This window comes from Sinocyclocheilus grahami, unplaced genomic scaffold (genome assembly GCF_001515645.1).
Source record: "Sinocyclocheilus grahami isolate Dianchi unplaced genomic scaffold, SAMN03320097.WGS_v1.1 scaffold166.1, whole genome shotgun sequence".
Classification (NCBI taxonomy): Eukaryota; Metazoa; Chordata; class Actinopteri; order Cypriniformes; family Cyprinidae; genus Sinocyclocheilus; species Sinocyclocheilus grahami.
Window position 1 is genome coordinate 1,184,884 of NW_015505345.1, and position 27,051 is coordinate 1,211,934.

At 39.4% G+C, this 27,051-nt stretch overlaps 1 protein-coding gene across 1 annotated transcript in view; it reads left to right on the forward strand.

The window, feature by feature from the left end:
- The window catches only part of LOC107593186 (sushi, nidogen and EGF-like domain-containing protein 1), a 33,050-nt gene extending 6,494 nt beyond the window's left edge, over positions 1-26,556 (forward strand). Inside the window, exons 8-28 of the mRNA XM_016282797.1 lie at positions 3,693-3,824; positions 4,156-4,275; positions 4,452-4,568; positions 7,269-7,412; positions 12,358-12,531; positions 13,199-13,312; positions 13,448-13,561; positions 15,633-15,746; positions 16,072-16,188; positions 21,332-21,619; positions 21,877-22,060; positions 23,462-23,574; positions 23,657-23,935; positions 24,028-24,160; positions 24,248-24,330; positions 25,037-25,135; positions 25,575-25,691; positions 25,873-25,960; positions 26,060-26,151; positions 26,290-26,320; positions 26,401-26,556. Of these exons, the coding sequence (XP_016138283.1) occupies positions 3,693-3,824; positions 4,156-4,275; positions 4,452-4,568; positions 7,269-7,412; positions 12,358-12,531; positions 13,199-13,312; positions 13,448-13,561; positions 15,633-15,746; positions 16,072-16,188; positions 21,332-21,619; positions 21,877-22,060; positions 23,462-23,574; positions 23,657-23,935; positions 24,028-24,160; positions 24,248-24,330; positions 25,037-25,135; positions 25,575-25,691; positions 25,873-25,960; positions 26,060-26,151; positions 26,290-26,318 (2,651 nt within the window). The 3' untranslated portion in view covers positions 26,319-26,320; positions 26,401-26,556. The remainder of the gene's footprint in view (positions 1-3,692; positions 3,825-4,155; positions 4,276-4,451; positions 4,569-7,268; positions 7,413-12,357; positions 12,532-13,198; positions 13,313-13,447; positions 13,562-15,632; positions 15,747-16,071; positions 16,189-21,331; positions 21,620-21,876; positions 22,061-23,461; positions 23,575-23,656; positions 23,936-24,027; positions 24,161-24,247; positions 24,331-25,036; positions 25,136-25,574; positions 25,692-25,872; positions 25,961-26,059; positions 26,152-26,289; positions 26,321-26,400) is intronic.
- Positions 26,557-27,051: the final 495 nt, after the last annotated feature.

The following is a 27,051-nucleotide window of genomic DNA, read 5'->3' on the forward strand; positions in this document are numbered from 1 at the left end:
CATTTTGTCTCTCATAGTTGAGGTATACCTATGATGAAAATTACAGGCCTCTCATCTTTTTAAGTGGGAGAACTTGCACAATTGGTGGCTGACTAAATACTTTTTTGCCCCACTGTAGATGACATATCAAATGTTTAAACTGAGAAAATGTATCATTTTAAGGGGAAAATAAGTTGATTTTAAATTTCATGGCATCAACACATCTCAAAACAGTTGGGACAAGGCCATGTTTACCACTGTGTGGCATCCCCTCTTCTTTTTATAACAGTCTGCAGTGTTTCCCCTGCCATTATTTTAGGGGGGCGGCCCGTCCCCCTTGAAGGTCAAGTTAATTTTATTTAATTATATTTTCTCTATAGCGCCAGATCACAACAGAAGTCATTTAAAGTTACCTTTCCTATAGAACATGTCTATACCTTCTTCTTTTATTAAGCAAACTAAATAGCCTTATGTTATTTATCTTATTTACACGACGGCATGTCATTTCAGTCTCTATGTTATGGTCGCGCTCTCTGTATCACGCACAGCGGAGTTCTGCCCCGATGAGCATGCTCATGCACACACACACACACACACACACACACAATGTAACATTCCCACACATGCTTCCACTGAATTCACACTTAGTTCAAATTTGACTGATGTGAAGAAAGAGTAACATTGTACAATGGTTAGAATGTTTACTTATCCAGAAAAGCATGCTGACCTCCTTCCAAAAGTGTTTCTTTATCTGTCTCTTTCTGTTCTCTTTACATCACACTTAAATCCCTACAGAGGAGTGTCCCTGTCAGAACGGAGGGGTTTGTGTTGATGTGAATGGCACCTGTGAATGTCCAACAGGCTTCACTGGACTCTACTGTCAGTTTGGTATGTATTAACTGCAGTGCAAACAAATACAGAATTAGCTTTTTCAAAGAGTTCTAAAGACGTTATCAAATTATAGGTATGAGATTTCCATTGTTATATGCAGTGTATTTTTAGGACAATAATGTTAATTTCTGATTTTCCGATTTCTGATAAGAGGGAGTTTCTCTTGGCTACTTGAAATGTTGGTAGAAAAGATAGGCATAGTGTTCCAAATTAAGGGGCAGTCATGGCCTAATGGATAGAGAGTCGGACTCGTAACCTGAAGGTTGCGGGTTTGAGTCTCAGGTCTGGCAGGGATTGTAGGTGGGGGGAGTGAATATCCAGTGCTCTCTCCACCCTCAATACCACGACTGAGGTGAGACCCTTGAGCAAGGCACTGAACCCCCAACTGCTCACTGGGCGCCGCAGCATTGGCTGCCCACTTCTCCGTGTGTGTGTTCACTGTATGTGTGTGTTTGTTGTCTACTCACTGTTGTGTGTGTGTGCACTTGGATGGGTTAAATGCAGAGCACAAGTACCATACACCATACTTGGCCACACGTCACGTCTTTTCCTTTCCTTCCTTAAAATTCAGGAAGTGTTTTTTTCATCATCAGGCCAAACACTTAGCATCACATGTCGGTCCCCCCTCGTCACACATGGTTTCCCTGTCCTGTGTACAGTTAGCTAACCATGGAACAGTTCGTAATTATTCTATACTAAATTATGTATTTTTGAAAATACACCAAACTAAGAACCATTTGGCCTCATGATGCACTAAAAGGTCCTTTATTTATTGACCAACAGAGAAAACTGTATCCAATTGAAGAGTGTGGGCAATCTTTTATTCTAACAAAAGCACTAAAAGTGTCTGACAGTCACAAGATACATGTATTATTGATCACCAGAGAAAACAGTACCCATCTAAAAAGTGTGGGCATAGGCATAGTGTTCCAAATTAAGGGGCAGTCGTGGCCTAATGGATAGAGAGTCGGACTCGTAACCTGAAGGTCGCGGGTTTGAGTCTCAGGTCTGGCAGGGATTGTAGGTGGGGGGAGTGACTATCCAGTGCTCTCTCCACCCTCAATACCACGACTGAGGTGAGACCCTTGAGCAAGGCACTGAACCCCCAACTGCTCACTGGGCGCCGCAGCATTCTCCGTGTGTGTGTTCACTGTATGTGTGTGTTTGTTGTCTACTCACTGTTGTGTGTGTGTGCACTTGGATGGGTTAAATGCAGAGCACAAATTCCAAGTATCATACACCATACTTGGCCACATGTCACGTCTTTTCCTTTCCTTCCTTAAAATTCAGGAAGTGTTTTTTTCATCATCAGGCCAAACACTTAGCATCACATGTCGGTTGAACACAACCAACTTGTAACTGACAAGTGACAATTCAGGAATCATTACATCGCTAAAGCTGTTTCACCACTAAAGCATGGTGTAACACAGTTCGTAGATCGGGAAGAAGGAGGCGGGAACCGGCGAACATTCAAAGAAACTTTAAATAAACAAACACAAAATAGCGCGACAGCCCCTCGCGGATGACTGTCGCGCACAAACGAAACCAAAACACAAAATAAAATCCAGGCCTGGTCCTCTCTCGTCTTTCCGTGTCGTCCCTCCTCCTTTTTATCCTTCCGGAGCTCCTCTGTGAGACTCGAGACCGGTGAGTGGTGCAGGTGTCGCTCATTATCACTTACGCCACCGGCGACTGCTCCTCCGCGTTCGGGCAGCCGGCAGGAGTCCCCCGTTCCCTGCTCCTCCCCATCATGGCGGATGGCAGCAGGCTCCGGCCTCAGGCGAACGGCGGTGACTCCTCCGCTCCCTCACGGACGGCAGCCGTCCCTCCACAGCCCAGGCGGCCGGCAGCGAGTTCGTCCGCCCCCTCGGCAACTCACTCCAGCCCACCGCCTCGAGCGTCCATGGCGGCAGACTGCTCCGCCATGCTCAATGGCACCGCGGACTCACCACAGCAGCGAGGGATCTCTGGCAGCGTGACCCTCCTTCCTCCCGGGTTTCGGCACCAATGTAACATAGTTCGTAGATCGGGAAGAAGGAGGCGGGAACCAGCGAACATTCAAAGAAACTTTAATAAATTAAACAAACACAAAATAGCGCGACAGCCCCTCACGGACGACTGTCGCGCACAAACGAAACCAAAACACAAAATAAAATCCAGGCCTGGTCCTCTCTCGTCTTTCCCTTCTTCTTCTTCTTGTTGCTTTACGGCGGATCGCAGACTTATAAGTGCATTACCGCCACCTATATCTCAAATGGACCATTGACACTCTATCTACAATCTCTCGTCTTTCCCTGTCGTCCCTCCTCCTTTTTATACTTCCGGAGCTCCTCCGTGAGACTCGAGACCGGTGAGTGGTGCAGGTGTCGCTCATTATCACTTACTCCACCGGCCTCGCTCCGTTCCCACGGCTCTCGGCCCCACCCCCCTCGTCACACATGGTTTCCCTGTCCTGTGTACAGTTAGCTAACCATGGAACAGTTCGTAATTATTCTGTACTAAATTATGTATTTTTGAAAATACACCAAACTAAGAACCATTTGGCCTCATGATGGAAAAGCACTAAAAGGTCCTTTATTTATTGACCAACAGAGAAAACTGTATCCAATTGAAGAGTGTGGGCAATCTTTTATTCTAACAAAAGCACTAAAAGTGTCTGACAGTCACAAGATACATGTATTATTGATCACCAGAGAAAACAGTACCCATCTAAAAAGTGTGGGCAACCTTGTATTCAACAAAGTATTCCAAAAGTAGTAGTAATGCACACATATTTGTACAGTATAACAACTAATTTCTGCAAAAAATTTTTTACTCCTTAGAGGTAACACAAACGCCCTGTAGTAACAACCGCCCGTGTCCAGATGGAGGTCCATGCTTAGAATATGGCGGCACATACCTTTGCACCTGCCAAACTGGTGTTGACTTTGATCACAAGGACTTCTACCCATATGGTAAGGGCTTGGAGAACCTTGAAGCCATGTGCAAGCCATGGTCTCCATGACAAATGAACAAATACTGTGGCAGGTTTTCAGGGTGGCAAAGGTCCCCAAAGCAACTAAGGCGTTATGTTGAGTAAATTAGAAAAGAAAGATTTATTTGCATGTTGACATAATGTGAAGGTAATGTTTCAACTTGGCTATTGAAATACACAGAGGATATATGCTGTGGTGTGCATTTAAATGAAATCATTCCAACACACTCAAATTAAAGTTACTAGTGAGCCTTAAAAAACGATCACATGCTGTGAAGGAACGAGGTGAAGCTGGTGTGTGTGTTTTTCAGTACAGCCCCGATCAGCCTGCGATTCCTCACCGTGTCAGAATGGAGGCTATTGCTATGAGAGAGATGGAGGATATATTTGTGAGTGCAAGCATGGCTACAGAGGCAAGCATTGCGAAAGAGGTATGCTACATCTGCTCAACGTGTTAACATTTTGTCCTTGCAGACTTACATATTAAAAGGTAGACATCCGATTATTGTGCTGCATCATATTGTTTAATGCACCACATATCCGTTTTGCAGAAGTCATTTAGCCTACTTGCCAGTACATACAGCATTTTTCCTCTTTTTTTCCTCAGTCAGATTAAGTATCTGTGCCTCTAGTCCCTGTCGTAATGGAGGCTCTTGTAAAGAAGAAGCTGACAGCTACCGATGTGTCTGTCCCTACCATTTCAAAGGGAAACACTGTGAAGTGGGTATGTATATAGTATTTCCTGCAATTAGTGGTTTTATGGTGTGAATATAAATACAAGAATGAAATTTTGGTCATGTTGTTTAAAGAGTCTTATTAGTTTGATAAGCAACCCGTTTAATCCCACCGGTCACAATAGTGACCGTAAAAAAGGTTTTCATTTATAAAAACCTTACTGACTGATGTTTTAGTGTACTTCCTGCAAATATGGAAAAAATAAAGAGTCTCAATGAAATATGTGCAGTTTTGTTGGGTGTGGTCATAGAATGAGTAAACATGTTGATGGTCACAATAGTGACCGGTGGGATAACAGTGAACTTAGGTTTAAAATAATAATTAATAATAATAATTTACAAAAATCCAATTGCAGTTGCTAGTGAAAATTACACAAAAATGTTGCGATAACAAAATATTGCACTAAATTAAAAATTCAGATGTTACAAAAAATTTACATTATTGATGTTAAAATACTGGTAGCACTAATATAAAAATTTGATGTTATATTTTACAAAAAAGTAACAATTTTGAAATGCGTTGATGGTTTAATGTTTTTGGTTTTTATCTCAGTGTTCCTATCAATGTTGCATAAAGTTTTTTTGATGCATAATAATAATAATAACCCTAGAATGTGATCAAACAGTTTAAAATAGCTGAGCTAAGATATATAACAATTTTTATGACTGCAGAAATATGTTAATTCAGTACTCATCTTATCCCACCGGTCACAATTGTGACCGACCATAAAACACAATTTTTCACACACTTTTCCAAAAATGAAAAACAAAAATAATAATTATTGATTATTTCAAAGGGTTACTAATGACACATCATTTGGATATTTTCATGTCTGGGAAAAATTTGGGATTAAACGGGTTAAGGCCCTTTCATATCAAACATGTTTCATGGGAAAGTTTTGAATTGGAACAATGCATTTGTATTAAGCTATTCATTAAACATTTGCCTGCCAACAAAGCAGGTTTTTTTTTTTTGGCTGATGAATTTTTCTTCCTCCAATGAAGAACTGTTCCAGAAGCAATATCAGCGCATTCAGTAGTGCTAATGTGCTCAAAGTGGCATTGCAAATTTGTTGTTTGATGTTTTTATATTTATATCTTATTCTCTTTGTAAAGTATTATTACGACATGAAAACAAGATTTGTCAAAAGATTAAAATGATAGCAATTCAGTGTAAGTTTTTTTTTTTACTATAGTTAAACAAAAGTACTACAATGTTGTACAGACTTGTATAAGAAAATGTCAGGTTTACAAAATGATTGGTTTGATGTATACTTTAGTAAAACTACTAAACGTTCATGTTGCACTTTCTACTATAGCAGCATGAATTTACATTTTCTTCAGTTTTCTTTTTAGTTTGAAAGGCCCATTCGTCTGTGATTCGCTTATCTTTTACATTTACATTACATTTATTCATTTAGCAGACACTTTTATCCAAAGCGACTTACAATTGGGGAAAACATCAAGCGATTCATCTTAAAGAGGCAAATAGACACAGGAAGTGCTCGTAATACCAAGTTTCAGGCATTGTTCAAATAAATACAAGCTAGACTGGGGATTAAGTAAAGAGTAGCAAAGCTTGTTTTTTTTTAAGGATGAAGTCAAATAGTGACAAAAGAGATGAGTTTTCAGCTGTCGTTTGAAAATTGTCAGGGATTCAGCATTCCGGATAGGGGTTGGAAGAACATTCCACCAGCCAGGAACGGTGAACGAGAATGTTCTGGAAAGTGATTTTGTGCCTCTTTGTGATGGTACCACGAGGCGTCGCTCACTAGTAGATCTCAGACTTCTGGAGGGGATGTATATTTGTAATAGTGGAAGTAGGCGGGTGCTGAGCCTGTGGCTATTCTATATGCAAGAATCAATGTCTTGAACTTGATGCGAGCTGCAGCCGGTAGCCAGTGCAGGAAGATAAAGAGGGGTGTGACGTGGGCCCTTTTGGGCTCATTGAAGACCAGTCGTGCCGCTGCATTCTGAATCATTTGTAGAGGTTTGATTGTGCATGATTGAAGTCCAGCCAGAAGAGCATTGCAGTAGTTCAGCATAGAAATGACAAGGGCCTGGACAAGAAGTTGTGCAGCATGCTCCGTTAGAAAGGGCCTGATCTTTCTGATGTTGTGCAATGCAAACCTACAAGATCGAGCAATCTTTTTGTTTCGTGTTTGCCATGAAAGGGCCTTAAGTGTGCACTGTTAAATTCCCAGCAGTTTGCACCCAAGGGATGTTACAGTTCTCAGTCACCCTTCCTCTTCTCTTTTTTGGTCAAATGGAAGAAAATGTTTGGAAAATGGCATTTCTGCACACACAGAGTGCCATAAAACTGCACAAAGAAAAAAGCTCTTCAAAGCCAAGATGCTTTTCATCTCTGGATTTTCATTATCCCAACTTTGTCCAACATTAGAGTTGTGCAACTGTTTGGCCTTGTGGAATGATCCAATTTGCTGGAGTTTGTTCAACACTTGGATTCCTCACATGTAGAAAAAACAACTTGCCCTGGCACATGCACGAAAAGCTGTTTCTCTTTCTCAGTGCTACTGTAATGATCAATGATTTCTCACACATGTTGACCTCATTTTGACGCACACATGACCATGCTTTCTTTCTCAAATAAATATGCAAGCGCACACTATATGCACATGTGTACACAGAACTGTACAACTGTTTTAAAATATCTTATGTTTTATGTTTAGGAAAGCCAGATCCTTGTGCTTCCAGTCCCTGCCTGAATGGCGGAACATGTTTCCACTACATTGGTAAATACAAATGTGAGTGCTCCCCATCCTTCGTAGGAAGACACTGCGAGATCAACAGAGGATCCAATCCGACTTTGGAGGGTAATCAAACTCTTTTTTACCTCCGAAGTACACTGAGCTGTTTGCCAACACGACAGGAATCAGGAGCTCACACAGCTTTTTGCAGTAGTCACTATTCATTAATTTAGGGGTAACTGATATGCATGTTAGGCGGAGAACAGCAGTCGTCTATCTTCATTCAGATGATGCCAGGACGAAGCAGCAGGTGCCAGTTCCTGCAGTAAAGCTGGGTTGAGTGTCACCTCCCCAGAGATGAAGCTGGATAAAGTCCTCAGAGCATTTGATACTCTCTCCCTGAACAGGAGTTATAACTCTGCTGTTACAGTTTTCCACAAGGTGCGGTTAAATTTGTGTCCCACTGTTCAATGATAGGATGAAACACCATCCCCTTGTCACCTAAAACATTTCACAAAAAGGATGTTTTTACAGCTTCTCTCTATTTATGAATCTACTCGTAGCTGGCCATGTGTATTAGGTAAAGTGAAACCGGTTGGTTCTTTATGTTTTCGGGAAAAGCAATAATTTATTTTGTAGAAAGAAACAAAGTGTTGCTGCCACTGCTCATTTTGTTTCATAGTGTTTCTGGCATTCTTTTTTGCAGTGTAGGGCTTTGTCACTGTGTTTAATTAACTAAATAAATTAAATTCTTCAGCCTTAGTTGGATGAATTTGTTTCTCTCGGTTAGAATTGTTTGTGTGTTTCTGTGCATTTTATTTGTTTTTTTAAATAACAAATAGCTTATACATTGTAAAATACATTTATTTTAGTATCTAATATCAAAGTAACATTCATAAATATGATGTCATAATTTATCAGAAATAAGTCTTAAAATTGTTTAACAAACCTGACTCATTGCCAACAGTCTGTTTGTATATATTATTTGTCATAACTATTATAATTATTTCTAATAAAGCTGAGTTATTGTAAACTATATAAAACAACACTGGCATATTGAAAATTACTAGTCATTTAGCCTACTTGCCAGTACATACAGCATTTTTCCTCTTTTTTTCCTCAGTCAGATTAAGTATCTGTGCCTCTAGTCCCTGTCGTAATGGAGGCTCTTGTAAAGAAGAAGCTGACAGCTACCGATGTGTCTGTCCCTACCATTTCAAAGGGAAACACTGTGAAGTGGGTATGTATATAGTATTTCCTGCAATTAGTGGTTTTATGGTGTGAATATAAATACAAGAATGAAATTTTGGTCATGTTGTTTAAAGAGTCTTATTAGTTTGATAAGCAACCCGTTTAATCCCACCGGTCACAATAGTGACCGTAAAAAAGGTTTTCATTTATAAAAACCTTACTGACTGATGTTTTAGTGTACTTCCTGCAAATATGGAAAAAATAAAGAGTCTCAATGAAATATGTGCAGTTTTGTTGGGTGTGGTCATAGAATGAGTAAACATGTTGATGGTCACAATAGTGACCGGTGGGATAACAGTGAACTTAGGTTTAAAATAATAATTAATAATAATAATTTACAAAAATCCAATTGCAGTTGCTAGTGAAAATTACACAAAAATGTTGCGATAACAAAATATTGCACTAAATTAAAAATTCAGATGTTACAAAAAATTTACATTATTGATGTTAAAATACTGGTAGCACTAATATAAAAATTTGATGTTATATTTTACAAAAAAGTAACAATTTTGAAATGCGTTGATGGTTTAATGTTTTTGGTTTTTATCTCAGTGTTCCTATCAATGTTGCATAAAGTTTTTTTGATGCATAATAATAATAATAACCCTAGAATGTGATCAAACAGTTTAAAATAGCTGAGCTAAGATATATAACAATTTTTATGACTGCAGAAATATGTTAATTCAGTACTCATCTTATCCCACCGGTCACAATTGTGACCGACCATAAAACACAATTTTTCACACACTTTTCCAAAAATGAAAAACAAAAATAATAATTATTGATTATTTCAAAGGGTTACTAATGACACATCATTTGGATATTTTCATGTCTGGGAAAAATTTGGGATTAAACGGGTTAAGGCCCTTTCATATCAAACATGTTTCATGGGAAAGTTTTGAATTGGAACAATGCATTTGTATTAAGCTATTCATTAAACATTTGCCTGCCAACAAAGCAGGTTTTTTTTTTTTGGCTGATGAATTTTTCTTCTTCCAATGAAGAACTGTTCCAGAAGCAATATCAGCGCATTCAGTAGTGCTAATGTGCTCAAAGTGGCATTGCAAGTTTGTTGTTTGATGTTTTTATATTTATATCTTATTCTCTTTGTAAAGTATTATTACGACATGAAAACAAGATTTGTCAAAAGATTAAAATTATAGCAATTCAGTGTAAGTTTTTTTTTTTACTATAGTTAAACAAAAGTACTACAATGTTGTACAGACTTGTATAAGAAAATGTCAGGTTTACAAAATGATTGGTTTGATGTATACTTTAGTAAAACTACTAAACGTTCATGTTGCACTTTCTACTATAGCAGCATGAATTTACATTTTCTTCAGTTTTCTTTTTAGTTTGAAAGGCCCATTCGTCTGTGATTCGCTTATCTTTTACATTTACATTACATTTATTCATTTAGCAGACACTTTTATCCAAAGCGACTTACAATTGGGGAAAACATCAAGCGATTCATCTTAAAGAGGCAAATAGACACAGGAAGTGCTCGTAATACCAAGTTTCAGGCATTGTTCAAATAAATACAAGCTAGACTGGGGATTAAGTAAAGAGTAGCAAAGCTTGTTTTTTTTTAAGGATGAAGTCAAATAGTGAGGCATTGTTCAAATAAATACAAGCTAGACTGGGGATTAAGTAAAGAGTAGCAAAGCTTGTTTTTTTTAAGGATGAAGTCAAATAGTGACAAAAGAGGTGAGTTTTCAGCTGTCGTTTGAAAATTGTCAGGGATTCAGCATTCCGGATAGGGGTTGGAAGAACATTCCACCAGCCAGGAACGGTGAACGAGAATGTTCTGGAAAGTGATTTTGTGCCTCTTTGTGATGGTACCACGAGGCGTCGCTCACTAGTAGATCTCAGACTTCTGGAGGGGATGTATATTTGTAATAGTGGAAGTAGGCGGGTGCTGAGCCTGTGGCTATTCTATATGCAAGAATCAATGTCTTGAACTTGATGCGAGCTGCAGCCGGTAGCCAGTGCAGGAAGATAAAGAGGGGTGTGACGTGGGCCCTTTTGGGCTCATTGAAGACCAGTCGTGCCGCTGCATTCTGAATCATTTGTAGAGGTTTGATTGTGCATGATTGAAGTCCAGCCAGAAGAGCATTGCAGTAGTTCAGCATAGAAATGACAAGGGCCTGGACAAGAAGTTGTGCAGCATGCTCCGTTAGAAAGGGCCTGATCTTTCTGATGTTGTGCAATGCAAACCTACAAGATCGAGCAATCTTTTTGTTTCGTGTTTGCCATGAAAGGGCCTTAAGTGTGCACTGTTAAATTCCCAGCAGTTTGCACCCAAGGGATGTTACAGTTCTCAGTCACCCTTCCTCTTCTCTTTTTTGGTCAAATGGAAGAAAATGTTTGGAAAATGGCATTTCTGCACACACAGAGTGCCATAAAACTGCACAAAGAAAAAAGCTCTTCAAAGCCAAGATGCTTTTCATCTCTGGATTTTCATTATCCCAACTTTGTCCAACATTAGAGTTGTGCAACTGTTTGGCCTTGTGGAATGATCCAATTTGCTGGAGTTTGTTCAACACTTGGATTCCTCACATGTAGAAAAAACAACTTGCCCTGGCACATGCACGAAAAGCTGTTTCTCTTTCTCAGTGCTACTGTAATGATCAATGATTTCTCACACATGTTGACCTCATTTTGACGCACACATGACCATGCTTTCTTTCTCAAATAAATATGCAAGCGCACACTATATGCACATGTGTACACAGAACTGTACAACTGTTTTAAAATATCTTATGTTTTATGTTTAGGAAAGCCAGATCCTTGTGCTTCCAGTCCCTGCCTGAATGGCGGAACATGTTTCCACTACATTGGTAAATACAAATGTGAGTGCTCCCCATCCTTCGTAGGAAGACACTGCGAGATCAACAGAGGATCCAATCCGACTTTGGAGGGTAATCAAACTCTTTTTTACCTCCGAAGTACACTGAGCTGTTTGCCAACACGACAGGAATCAGGAGCTCACACAGCTTTTTGCAGTAGTCACTATTCATTAATTTAGGGGTAACTGATATGCATGTTAGGCGGAGAACAGCAGTCGTCTATCTTCATTCAGATGATGCCAGGACGAAGCAGCAGGTGCCAGTTCCTGCAGTAAAGCTGGGTTGAGTGTCACCTCCCCAGAGATGAAGCTGGATAAAGTCCTCAGAGCATTTGATACTCTCTCCCTGAACAGGAGTTATAACTCTGCTGTTACAGTTTTCCACAAGGTGCGGTTAAATTTGTGTCCCACTGTTCAATGATAGGATGAAACACCATCCCCTTGTCACCTAAAACATTTCACAAAAAGGATGTTTTTACAGCTTCTCTCTATTTATGAATCTACTCGTAGCTGGCCATGTGTATTAGGTAAAGTGAAACCGGTTGGTTCTTTATGTTTTCGGGAAAAGCAATAATTTATTTTGTAGAAAGAAACAAAGTGTTGCTGCCACTGCTCATTTTGTTTCATAGTGTTTCTGGCATTCTTTTTTGCAGTGTAGGGCTTTGTCACTGTGTTTAATTAACTAACTAAATTAAATTCTTCAGCCTTAGTTGGATGATATTTTTCTCGGTTAGAATTATGTTATCTGCTTCTGTGTATTTCGTTTCTTTTTTCAATAGCAAATAGTTTATACATTGTAAAGTGAATTTATATTAGTATCTAATATCAATGTAACATCCATAAATATGATAGTGAATAATTATATTGTCATAATTTATCGTGATATGATTATTGTAAATCGTATAATTGTTTAACAAACCTGTCAGTTTTTTTTATATGGCATGTCATAATTATACTCTGTGCACACTGCAGGTCTGGACTGTGGCCCCCCTGTGAAAGTCAAGCACGCAGAGGTGCAGTATTCCTCCACTACCCCGGGCTCGATGGCTCTGTATTCATGCCACCCAGGCTACACACCCCTTCCCAGGGCCACCCAGAACATCTGCAGCAGCCAGGGATCCTGGAGCCAGCCTCCAGTCTGTGAAGGTTAGTGGAGATTCAAAACCCTTGTTGTTCAAAGTTTGCCCAAGACTGTCCCGCCCTGAAACCAACATTCCAAAATGGTTGGTTGGTTTGGAATGCTGGGAAGAAGAGCTGATGAGCCTACAAAATGTCAAACGAGTAGAAACACTCTAAAACAAATTGTAGTTTGAAACCAACAAAGTTTGCATAGCGTGTCAGGGTGCTAACAGAAAGTAGTCAGGCCTTGGTATACAGTTCAGAGTTCTTAAACACAAAACAATTCTGCGGTCTCTCTGTGGGACATAAAGCATGATGCTGCTCTGTCAACATGAGCTACTACATCATTTGTATCACATGAAATAAACAGTCTAAGTACACAGTGAGACGGGGAGAAATCCAAATACCTGGATTTCTGTTCATCTTGAGAACTGTTGCTGATGGACTTGCATGCAGATTTGGGTTTCTGCTATGGAATTTGTGTGAATTTTTGATTCTGTGCTAATCTTGATTCATACACCAAATCAAAGATTATCCCTTGTACACAAAATTTGTGTCTGTTTATGTAAGTGTGTGGTGTGTGTATTTCAGGTTTTGTTTATATATGTGTATGTGTTTTCAGGATTTGTTAAATGCTTCCAGTGTGCTAGGATTTGTACATGAATGACTCTCATCATCCCCTTTATTTTCCCAGAGATAAACGAGTGTTTGTCTCAGCCATGTATGAATGGGGGAACTTGTCGTGATAGGGTAGCCTCCTACCTGTGTGAATGTGAAGATGGTTTTAGTGGTCAGCGCTGTCAAACAGGTAACACACTGCATATCTCTCGCTTATTCTTAATTCTCTCTCTTATGTCATATTGACATTTTGATATTAAGAGATTTTGACAGCTCATTGTGTAAAACCTGGCTTGAGTTTAGATTTCTGTGAATGCTTTGACAGATATTGATGAATGCCTTTCCGAGCCATGTAAGCACGGAGGTACATGTGAGGATCAGCCTGGTTCTTACTTCTGCCACTGCCAGCAGGGCTATGCCGGGCAGGACTGTGAGATAGGTAACATCAATATGTTAACTACTATGGACTGTTTTGTTGTTTTACAGCCTTGAATCACAGTGGATTTTTTTCCTCACTGATCAACAGAAAAAGACTCTTTCAAAATGTGATCAATATGATCTTAAATAAATACAAAAAACAAGTTTGACAATCTTTTAATATGAACTAAATCACTGAGGCAGCCAGTTGGTTTAAAAGTGACATGAATGGCTAAATTAAGATTAATTGAGTGTAGCTAAGGGGTTTCAGTTGATTGTAATGTAAATACACTTCTATCTGAAATGTCCAATTTCTGGTGAGTCAATGTTGTAGAAGAATTTTCTGGTGAAAAGAAACACTCTAAGCAGCTCCAAGTGACTTTGTCAAATGTAAAACAAATCCAGGCTATTGTGGCACAGATGACCTATGCCTTCAAAATTAAGTGGAATTTAGAATCTAAAATGATCAAGGCTGTGTAGATAACTGTTGCCCGAATGCTTCTGAGTACCAGTCACAGTTTTATGGGTGAATGGCATAGGACAGCTCTGCTACAGTCTTCTACAAGGCATTTGGGAGAGTTCCACCAGTTAGAAGGTTCCATGGTCTGATGAGACCCAAAATCAAGCGTAGCGTTCGTTCTGGCAGGTCACGTTAGTCAAGCTCGCGTCAGCTGACTCTCAGCTGATCCACATATACCCATAGGGATATGACGCATATCACAGCACCCATATATAAGGTCCTTCAGTATTATGTGCAGCCTCGCGTTGCTCAATAGTTAATTACCCTCCTCCATCCCCAACTCCTCCTCTAGACCAGTCAGGATTCAGCTTTCTGATTCCCCTTTGAATCAGACTAATTTCTAAAATGTTTACATGAAACTATTGAACATAAATAATATCCGCAATATTTTTATGTTGGTTCTGTTCTGTTTACCCTAAGGCAGTGGTGCCCAAACTCGGTCCTGGAGGGAAGTTTAGCTCCAACCCCAAATAAACACACCTAAACTAGCTAATCAAGCTCTTATAGGCATACTAGAAACTTACCAGCAGGTGTGTTGAGGCAAGTTGGCGCTAAACAGGACACCGACCCTCCAGGACCGAGTTTGGGTACCCCTGCCCTAAGGGGTTCATCGCTGCTCTCATCCATGCTAGGCTGCATGGATTCACAGGGAGTTCTTGCCCAGAACAGAACCATACCGCCAATCCAAACTGTATGCTAATTGTCAATCATCTTTGACGATAGTGGTCCTGATAGAACTTTTCCTGATAGAACCAGAGTTTTTGGCCAAGTTAACACAGTGTATAATTAGAAAAACACCTTCCCTAATTTGTGTAAAACATGGTGGAGATTCTTCTCTGCAGAATGGCTAAAAGACTTGATAAAGGTAAAAGATAAAAATGAATGCAGCAAAATACTCAGAAATCAAGAAGGAAAACCTGATGGAGTCTGCAAGACACCTACTGGGTTGGCTTGAAAAAAGGCCTTAGACCCAGTCTCCATGTAACCTGAATGGGGAAAAACTGCAGTGGCCAGTGCAAATCTAATGTTATTCACACAGACTCAAGGCTGTAATTGCTGCCAAAGGTGCATCTGCTAAACTCAAACACTTGAGTACTTATGCAAAACATTAGTTTGTGAGTAATAACTGTAATAACCAATCTGTAGAAAACTGTTTTCATTTTGACATTAAAGAATATTTGTCTGTTGATCAGTGTAAAACATCAAAACTATACTTTTTATAGACAATTATTTTGCAGCCTTAGAGTGGATTTATGAAGCATCTTAAAATTGTGCTTGTAGCTTATATAGCAATATTCTAAACTCAATAATTTACATAAAGATATGCTACAATATGGTAACTATAGAAAAACAAACCTGTTTTTGTTGAACCTTGATTCCCAACTCATTTTCCAGCTTGCATCTGCAACTGTTTTTGTCATTCTGCGTAATCTGCTTTCCCCTTGCTTCTGACTTACACTAAATCTAATTTGATACACAAACACTTCACATCTACTTTATCTCTTACAAACAGCCCACCTCTCAGAGTGAAGGATTTTCCATCTTATGATAAAAATGTGTGTTTGTTCTGCAGAACAGGATGGATGTGAGCCAAATCCTTGCTTGAATGGAGGTGTATGCCGAGGCTACAGGAGGAACCACCTGTGTGTGTGTAAAGAGGGTTATGTTGGAGACCGCTGCCAGACATGTGTGTTAACCATTATTAAATATTACTCCTGAAAAAGTGCACAAAACATAACAAATTAAAGAATAAACAAGAAGTATCAAGATTGTAACTGACATTGAGGGAACTATGAGAGAGAAAAGTTACCTCTGACAAAAAAAGTCTGCCTTCTGCTATGTTACACTGATTTGAATTAATCAAAATCCTCACAAATTTAAAATTAAAACTGCCAGTGATATCCGTGTACTCTTCCACTTTCTGGAAGTCTGAGGTCGTTATTATTTCTGTGAATTTGTCAGATAGGGTGCTTTCAATGTAAGGTCTCAACTGGTCCTCTGTTGCCGTCTAGTGGAGAACCCATGTGTACTGCAGCCGTGCGGGAACCGAGGCGTCTGTTGGAGTGATAGAAGGGGGAACTACAGCTGTGCCTGCAGGGTGGGCCACACAGGGAGAGACTGTGAGAGAGGTCAGCTCCTGATCTTCCATTATTCAAAATCAACCCATATCCATTCATTTTATTTAAGTGGAGGCTATTTAGAAAAGAAACTAGATATTAAGATAGAATGGAATTAAGAGTTTGTGTTTTTACTGGCAAAGTGATTTGTTAAATTGCTTCCGGGGAAGTTATTAATTATTCAGAGATATGGGAAGTTTGTTACTTATTACAAACTTAAAATATGTGCATTCTTTGGTATGTATTTGGTATGCATGTACTGCATTCATAAATTAATTTTCCTATCATAGTTTAGAGCAGTGGCTTTCAACCTTTTTAATTCCAAGGGTTCATTTCCCATTGTTCACAACAGTATTTGAAGAGCCCCCATGCAGACTAACAGGTTTCCACAAATTAAATTAAGTAACTTAAATGAATTTACATTATTAATTCAAATGAATTTACATTAATAATATACTGTAATTGAAAAGTTTTCATAGTTGAATGTTCTTCAGGGATCCCATTTATTTAACCAATGAATTTACATGATGTTTCCAGTTGTTCTTGATTTATTGTTTAAGCTATTTATTTATTTAATTTTACAATTTCTAGCTAGAAAAATGTAAATTATTTTATAAAATCTTAAAAACTTAACCCTAACCCATCTTTAACAATTTAATTTGGGTAGTAGGTGCTGGTGATTGTTTATGTATTAGACTGTTGGATTGTACAGTAGGGATGAATATGGGATCCTATATAATTCATGTTCTAGTCATGGGTAGCTATATATTATGTAGTGTATAGGTGGATGTGATGATTTGTATACAAATGGAAATTGTCCAGAATTTAAATGGAATGTGTGTGATTTTAGTGATTGAACATTGGCTAATGAATGATGATGTCAAGACAATTAATGATTTAAAGGGGTCATATGATGTTGCTAAAAAGAACAGTATTTTGTGTACTTGGTGTAATGAAATGTGTTTATGCGGTTTAAGGTTAAAAAAACACATTATTTTCCACATACTGTACATTATTGTTTCTCCTCTATGCCCCACCTTCCTGAAACGCATAGATTTTTACAAAGCTCATCAGTCTGAAAAGCGAGGTGTGCTGTGATTGGCCAGCTATCCAGTGCGTTGTGATTGGCTGAATACCTCAAGCGTGTGACGGAAATGTTACGCCCCTTACCATACTGTGATGCCCTGTCTGGCCGGAGCGACGAGACAAAAACATTAAAACCCATTATACACGAGGCATTTGTTGCATCCAGTGGGGACATAAGTACTGATTATAATGACTTATACAGGTGCATCTCAATAAATTAGAATGTCGTGGACCTGACACCCCATAGAGAATCTATGTTAAGAGTATTGTCAAGAGGAAAATGAGAAACAAGAGACCAAAAAATGCAGATGAGCTGAAGGCCACTGTCAAAGAAACCTGGGCTTCCATACCACCTCAGCAGTGCCACAAACTTATTGAGGCAGTAATTAAAGCAAAAGGAGCCCCTACCAAGTATTGAGTACATGTACAGTAAATGAACATACTTTCCAGAAGGCCAACAATTCACTAAAAATGTTTTTTTATTGGTCTTATGAAGTATTCTAATTTGTTGAGATAGTGAATTGGTGGGTTTTTGTTAAATGTGAGCCAAAATCATCACAATTAAAAGAGCCAAAGACTTAAACTACTTCAGTCTGTGTGCATTGAATTTATTTAATACACAAGTTTCACAATTTGAGTTGAATTGCTGAAATAAATGAACTTTTCCACGACATTCTAATTTATTGAGAGGCACCTGTACTGTCTTTTTATGTGTTGCGTTGCATCGCGATGCGTAAACATAAAACCACGTCTGCATTTGTGATCAGAGAAATGACAAACAACAAGCACTACTCTACACTGCTCAAAATTCACGTCTCTGGCAAATTCTTTAAATATAAAAAACTTACTTACAGACTGTGAGTCAGAACAGCCAGCACTGTAGTCTACTCTTCCAGGATCAGGAAACAGTCCTCCATAAAATGTGCTGCACACATCTGAATATTTGGGTTGAACTGTTCTGGAACAGTGTTGTAAATACAACTTAACCACTGATTTCTAGTCATGTCCTCTTTTGCAAGGCCAAACAAAGTAACATTAGTTCCCTTTCGATACTTCACTCGTACTTATAGGCCAGGGTCCTTGCCGCTTGAAATGGCACGCGCTGCGTAAACGGACATGACAGAGAGCCCTTGGCCGTACCGCGCCCAAGTTCTCTGGCATTGTTTACCTGTTAGCTCTCGACCCCTGGGTGTCGAAGTTACGGGTATACTCTGGAACGATTAACCAGGCCGGGTGTGACCTAGAAAGCTCAGCCCGTTTTAGCCTTGGGTTATTGTCGACTTCTCTATAAGCATTGGTTGCTTATGGAAGTTATACCTTAAGTCGTTCCACTACATTAGCACGGCGTGATTGGACTGTTCCTATATGCGCCTTTAGCAAGACGCAGAACGAGTGAAGTATCGAAAGGGAACTTACTCGGTTACTAACATAACCTCGGTTCCCTGAGATACGGGAACGAGTACTGCGTAGCTTGCTGTGCTATGTAGCTGCACGACTCAGTCGTCGCTTCAGTCGAAGTAAACCTGAGAATCCTGTGGCGAGCGCCCACTTATATAGCCAGATTCCCCGCCCATTCTGGGGGGCTTTGACGGATTTCGTCGCCATAGCCTCGTGCAGCTCCGCTGCCGAGCCATTGGTTCATTTTTTAAGCTCTGCACGAACCAATGGCCGTGCAGTTTCACTGCGTGAATGAAATAGGCTTCAGTTCAGGAGAAAAAATACTTTTTTCCCATATGCGTCTTAAGCAAGACACAGTACTCGTTCCCATATCTCAGGGAACCGAGGTTACGTTAGTTACCGAGTACGTTTCGCTTACATTCTAATTTATTGAGAGGCACCTGTACTGTCTTTTTATGTGTTGCGTTGCATCGCGATGCGTAAACATAAAACCACGTCTGCATTTGTGATCAGAGAAATGACAAACAACAAGCACTACTCTACACTGCTCAAAATTCACGTCTCTGGCAAATTCTTTAAATATAAAAAACTTACTTACAGACTGTGAGTCAGAACAGCCAGCACTGTAGTCTACTCTTCCAGGATCAGGAAACAGTCCTCCATAAAATGTGCTGCACACATCTGAATATTTGGGTTGAACTGTTCTGGAACAGTGTTGTAAATACAACTTAACCACTGATTTCTAGTCATGTCCTCTTTTGCAAGGCCAAACAAAGTAACATTAGTTCCCTTTCGATACTTCACTCGTACTTATAGGCCAGGGTCCTTGCCGCTTGAAATGGCACGCGCTGCGTAAACGGACATGACAGAGAGCCCTTGGCCGTACCGCGCCCAAGTTCTCTGGCATTGTTTACCTGTTAGCTCTCGACCCCTGGGTGTCGAAGTTACGGGTATACTCTGGAACGATTAACCAGGCCGGGTGTGACCTAGAAAGCTCAGCCCGTTTTAGCCTTGGGTTATTGTCGACTTCTCTATAAGCATTGGTTGCTTATGGAAGTTATACCTTAAGTCGTTCCACTACATTAGCACGGCGTGATTGGACTGTTCCTATATGCGCCTTTAGCAAGACGCAGAACGAGTGAAGTATCGAAAGGGAACTTACTCGGTTACTAACATAACCTCGGTTCCCTGAGATACGGGAACGAGTACTGCGTAGCTTGCTGTGCTATGTAGCTGCACGACTCAGTCGTCGCTTCAGTCGAAGTAAACCTGAGAATCCTGTGGCGAGCGCCCACTTATATAGCCAGATTCCCCGCCCATTCTGGGGGGCTTTGACGGATTTCGTCGCCATAGCCTCGTGCAGCTCCGCTGCCGAGCCATTGGTTCATTTTTTAAGCTCTGCACGAACCAATGGCCGTGCAGTTTCACTGCGTGAATGAAATAGGCTTCAGTTCAGGAGAAAAAATACTTTTTTCCCATATGCGTCTTAAGCAAGACACAGTACTCGTTCCCATATCTCAGGGAACCGAGGTTACGTTAGTTACCGAGTACGTTTCGCTTTCACAACGAAACACACGGCGGGCTTGAGTGAGCGGTGGCCGGCAGATTCGACAAAGGAGCGGCCGGCGGGCTTGCGGCAACTACATGTGACGACCCCGAGCTGGACTCCGCTTCGCCCACGGTGAAAGCCGATCCGGCGATCCATAGTGCAAAGTTGATGTATTTCCTCAGCGACCAGCACAGATCAGCTCCAGGCATTACGAAGCGGATATCATCCTCTTTTGGAAGGCCAAACAAAGCAGTTTCGCTTTCACAACGAACACACACAGCGTATTCATGACATGGCGGCGGCGACAACAACAATACTACAGCGAGAATAAAAGTTACGCCTTCTTTCTTTGCGTGAACATTTGGGCAGCATTATGCAAATCTTCCCACATCGCGACGTAGACATATGGGGGCGTGTTAGAACGAGCCGTTTTAGGTAGGTGTGGTTGACTCTTAAATTTGATAAAGAATATGTCTTTGCAGATCTTCTTTATGCACCAAGTGCTTGTAAAAATTTAAATCGCATAATATGACCCCTTTTAAATAAGTAGATGGAGGGATTGAACTGTTCAACACAATGAAGAAGGCCTTGAGCTGAAACGTTTGATAAAGAATATGTCTTTGCAGATCTTCTTTATGCACCAAGTGCTTGTAAAAATTTAAATCGCATAATATGACCCCTTTTAAATAAGTAGATGGAGGGATTGAACTGTTCAACACAATGAAGAAGGCCTTGAGCTGAAACGTTTGTGTTTTGACATTGGGGATGAATGTAAAATAAACGTTAAAAAGAAGATTATTTTTGTGAGTGCGGATCATGGTCTTATGTGCTAAATGTAAAATGTTAAAACACCATGGACATTTTATCTAGAAATCACTTTTAAAATTAAGCTACCTCATACTAAAAAAAAAAGTTGTTGAGGGGGTGAATAAAAATAAGAGAGGTGTTTATTTGAGTTGTTTTAACTAAAATAAATGCTTGTTTTTATTTTAAATCATCTTAAGACATCTTGGGGCCCCATTTGAGGTTTGCTGAGGTCCCCTAGCAGGCCGCAGCCCACTAGCTAAGAATCACTGGTTTAGAGGGTATTTGATTGATTTATAATACTTTCACTGTTCCCAGACCTGTTGCCTCCATCTGGCCTGCATGTGTTGCGTGTAGAAGAAAATGAAGTCGAGTTACGCTGGGATCAGTCAGATGCCACTCAGAATTTAATCAGCGGCTTTGCTGTTGCCTTTGCTCCTATTGGTCGAGGACCAAGGAAGACAGACTTCCTGGAGAAGCAGCATTCTACCTATGCACTACAGGGCCTGAACCCCGGACAGCTTTACAACATCTCCACGTTCTCCGTCAAACGCAACACCAACAGCAACGACATAAGCCAGCCAGCTTTCGCTCTCATCCGCACTAGTGAGAGCTCCCAATTTTTCTTCTGTACCTACATGGTGATTGTCACATCCTGTTTCCTTAGCACAATATGACAGCAGGGGTTTTTTTAATGTTTATTTGTTTAAGTCCATAAATAAAAATTATGAATGTTATTTGTGCCACAAGAAAAAAGATGTGAAGCACTATTAAATTTTCAAAATGTTTACACAATAATAGTGCTAAACTAACATGTACATGTAAAGTATTCACTCACATACTCTTCTCCTGTTCTGTCACAGGGCCACGTAAGGTGGAACAGCTGGAGGTAGTGAATGTGTCATCCTCTCAGGTATGGCTGCGGTGGCTGGTGCATGTTGGACGTCATGCAGCGATCAGTCAGGTTCGGGTGTCTCTGGTGCCTGCAGATGGTAGCGGACCTCGCACAGCCGTGCTCAATAGCAGCGTCACAGAGTACTCCTTCAGGTCAGTCATGATGACACAGAAAAAGAAAACAAATCTGCAAATAGTTTGCATAGTCTTAAGAGAATGATCTGGCCCATCTAGTCTGTTGCAGCCTTCAAGTGCAGTCAGAAATGTTCTATTTACAAGTTCCGAGCACATGAATAACCATATTTTTTCCCTTTACCATACAGCCAAATAACGTGTCATAATATAATAATGAATCTCTGGACCTAGAAGTAGGAGATCATCGGTTCCACTCATGCGTTAAACTGGAAGAGTATTGTTTTTTTTTACATATAAACAGTTAGTTTAGTTCCTTTTTTGGGGTGAGTGGGTTCTGTAGTGAATATAACTTTTGAGTTGAGGGAAAGCGGCAATTTCCGGGGCACGTCATTTTTGGCGGCAGTTAGGAAAAAATTCACCTTTTCTATTCTGTAAATACATGTGAGAGCTCTTATTGTACATGATTCACCCATGTACATATTTCATTTTTAAAGTTTAATTATTAAAATATAAAATTATTATAATATTATTATTAATAGGCATATTATTAACATTTAGCCTACATTTAATATACTGTAACATATTATGTTTCATTGTGCTCTTTAGTAAGTAGTAGTAATAGGTGCATAACTCTAAATGATGTAAGAAAAATTATAATGCCGTTTTAAAAAATAGGAAAAGGGAAACAAGCAATTTCATTGGTGATGCACTTTTTTAAATTCTTTTTTAATTTAAGCTGATTTTTTTTTTAACCAAAACCAATATTAAAGTTTTCATTTAGCCAAAAAAAACAATCCCAAAAATAAAGTTTTGGTAATTAAATTTGGGTGATGGTACTCTTTATGCTATTCAGGATGCTGTGTTCACAGGTGATACAGAACTTGGTCAGGTTAAAAGTCATATTGAATTTAGCATGGATCAAAAATGAGACTGTGGTGAATAGACAGTCTTTGCAATTGCGCTTCAATCCCTTACAGCCTCATTTTCATTCCTGTCAAAAATTAAATATGGCACTACTCTGACTAAGGTCTATTAAACCAATCATAGTCAATTTCTTTTGCAACAAGCCACCTCTTGATATTTCAGGTGAAGAAATTTTACATATTGCTACTCCAACATCATTTTTGGTCACGGTGAAGTGTGTACGCCCTGCTGATATGTTGCAGTAGTGTTGTAGTTTATACTTGTATATGTGGCACGAAATAAACCCTGACACAGTTAAAACGTGTCATCGGAGAAGTTCCAATTACACATCACTGATTTCAGCCCTCCAAAAGAACTTTTTTTTTTTTGTAGTTTCCTGTTTCTGAAATGTTGTTGCATCACTACATTTAATACAATGATCTGAGATCATATAAAGGTTTAAAATATGAAAATGAGAAACACATATTTTACTGATTAGTTGTGTGTAACCCACAGCACATTGCTCCCAGGTCAGATGTACACAGTAGATGTAGTCACACAGACTGGTTTACGCCCTGAAGACCTGCCATCAAGTAGCAAATCTGCTGGGCCACTGCACTTCTGGACCAGTGAGTATCTCTTCAGCTCTGTGTTACAAACACATGCACCTCTGTAGTAAGTAACCACACATTATACTGTTCTCTCCATCAGGACCGCTTCCACCTCAGAACCTTTCACTCTCCCACATCACCACCACGTCTGCTCAAATCACATGGGACCACCATCCTCGGAATCTTCCAGACGGGTTTGTGGTCAATATTACTCGCGGCCTGAGCACCCGTAGCCGCTACCTACCTGATGGAAGTTTAGGGACTTATACACTACGAGACCTCACTCCAGGACAACATTACCGACTTGCCCTCACTGCTGTGCGCAAAACGAGCCAGGACAACATTCAGAGCGTCCCTCAACACCTAGCCTTCACCACACGTGAGTCGCCGATATTTAAGATCACTGCTCGTCTGCTGATTGTCAAGATGTCTTTGGCATGGTGACCCATCTGTGTATCTTGTGTTGCACAGTACCAGTTCCAAAGGGCCAAAGCAGAGGTGACAGACCTAAGGGAGGACAGGACTCCCAGACAGGACAGACCTTGACACAAGTTCAAGATGGAGGCACAGATGACCACACAGAACTCCTTGAAGAGCCACAAAGGTACAGATGCAACAATGCATTTATGAACGCAATGCTAGGAAGGAAGCCATAGAATAATGAGCTCTTTGTGTTTGTTTTCTCTTTCAGATATACAGAGCTAATTGACGGAAGAGGGAGAATTACAGCTAAATTTACCAACCTTCCACAAAAAACCATCAGACACCGCACAAGTCAGTAATTATTTAATATATAATGGTAATGCATTATAATTTTAAACTTTTAAAATATTATTTAGATTAAAAAATCTGCTAAATAAATAAATGTGTGTTTTATTCAAGTGGTTTCAAAGTAGGAAACTTGAGAAAAAACTATTTCTTAGTTAATATTTTAACTGAGGATAATAAATACAATAATTTTTTATCACATTTACCATATTTGATATTACTTTCATTCGCCTGAAGATAGTTAATCAAATCAATGAGATTAATTGTGATTATTACATGTCAATATATTCTGGAAAATTGCTCTGGAATGATATGTTTTATGAAAGCACTAAATAAGTATATTAAATTTAATTGACTTTCTTGTTTCTCTTCAGGTTTATATATATATATATATATATATATATATATAACATTTATATATATATATATATATATATACAATTTGATGTGGTTTTAGTAGCCTACAATGTACTTCAAAATTTAATAATTTTCAAATGAATCAATTTGGAGGGAAAAAGGCAGCATAAAGCAACATAATATGGTATTTACACTATTATGCTTAACATTTTTTATAAACTGTAAATGGGTCACTATATATGAAAAAAAAACTGCCTTGACATTTTAGGAAGGAGTCCCTTGCATAAACAAATTGAAAACCCCAGTTTTTATTTAACTTGATTTTTCAATTTCTGCCATTGTATCTTTCAAACAGAGCCTGAACCTCCAGTCAAATTAGAAAAGATGGAAGAAACCACCAATAAGATAAGTCTAGCTCTGGAAATTCCTGAAGAAGCGACAAAGAGTAAATCTGGTAGGTAATCTTTCAATAAAACTCTATAAAGATTATTGTTAGACAAGTGAGAATTGTTGATTAACTTTAGATAGGGAGTTCGTGGTTCTTAAAACAGGAGAATGTTTTAACAGTTGGTGGTATTCAAACTCTCTAATTGGTCCCAGCTGAGAGAGACTGTGGCAGAATACCACTGCATGTATTCTGAATAATCTGCAGCATGACAGTCACCATAAACAAACCACATCTATCAGCAATCTATTATGGTTTCAGCCCCCCCAAAAAGTGACTTATAGCTGATTAAAAATGCATATTTATGTGCATGTGATTGTGTATTTAAAAGAGCAGCTAAATAAACCCAAACATGAAAAAGCAGCATGCTAGCCAATGTTTAAACTTTTCATGTAGCAAAGCATTGTGTTTATGTGTTTGTATCCAAAAACGTTTCATTAAATTTCAGCGTCATCCCAAGACTGCAGGACTCAGCCCTGCCAGAATGGTGGAACATGTGCGCAGACCAACGAGTCGTTCAGCTGCAACTGTGCCGCTGGTTTCAAGGGCAGACGGTGTGAGCTATGTTAGTATAACCACGTCTGTTCATTCACAAGCATACAAACACAAACCAATGAATACCTTATAAACTAGAATTAAACTTGAGTTTATTTATTATTGTTTTAGTTTATTATTTATTTATTATCCCACCATTTGCCTGTAATAAGATCTTTAGTCAACTCCACCTTTTATATATTTTCATTCAGATTGTCAGCGAGTACCTCACCCATGTACTCGCCTTTACTCCGAAACTAAGAGTGTGCCTGTGTGGGAGGATGGTGTCTGCCATTATTTGTAAGTGTCTGCTCTCTGGATATGTCTATTGTCCCGTTTTGCTCCAGTCTAATCCAGTAGTTGTATCGCTTTTTGCTGAGTACCTGTTTTCACCCTCAGGTACAAAAGGACATATAAAGTTCAGCAGGATGTTTGTTTTAGAGAGATCTGTGAGCCTTTGCTGCCTAAGAAAGTACTGCCTAAGACTCCAAGTATGTATAAACTATTGTACACAGTTCTTCCTGGTTCCACTGTACAGTGGGTGTAAACATGTGGTGGAAATGACTGCACAATTGAAATCATGGAATTAAGACAACCTTTAAACAACCTTTTTTCCTCTCTCTCATCAGACAGAAGAACTCAAAAACAACAACAATAGTGGTGAGTATATTTTATATCTCTGATAGAAATGGACACAACCATATTGTCACATACTGAATGTGTGTTTTTTTCTGTTTTAGGAGGCTGAACCAATGACAACTTTGGGGAGTAACTGCTTCGCTCAGTCTTAGTTTAAATGAGGATGCATTACCGTCATTGTTCACCCTTTCTTGCAGCATTGGTCACCTTTCATTGGCTACATTGTCCTATGGACATATGTTTGTTCATTTACAGCTCCAGGGTCGTATTCGTGAAAATTCTTAGTAGCTCTTAGTGATCAAATTCTAAGAAAATTTTTTTTTAAAGTGAAAAGTTTCCCCTTAAAGTTAAAGAGAAGATCCTAGTAAAGGAACCAATGACAACTTTGGGGAGTAACTGCTTCGCTCAGTCTTAGTTTAAATGAGGATGCATTACTGTCATTGTTCACCCTTTCTTGCAGCATTGGTCACCTTTCATTGGCTACATTGTCCTATGGACATATGTTTGTTCATTTACAGCTCCAGGGTCGTATTCGTGAAAATTCTTAGTGATCAAATTCTAAGAAAAATTTTTTAAAAAGTGAAAAGTTTCCCCTTAAAGTTAAAGAGAAGATCCTAGTAAATATAACAGTTATTCACAAAGCATTTTAAAAGAGCTCTTAAGGTCAAAAAGTGTTAGGAGTAGGGAGGAGGACTTTTAAGAACCTTAAAGGGATAGTTCACCCAAAAAGGAAAATTTGATGTTTATCTGCT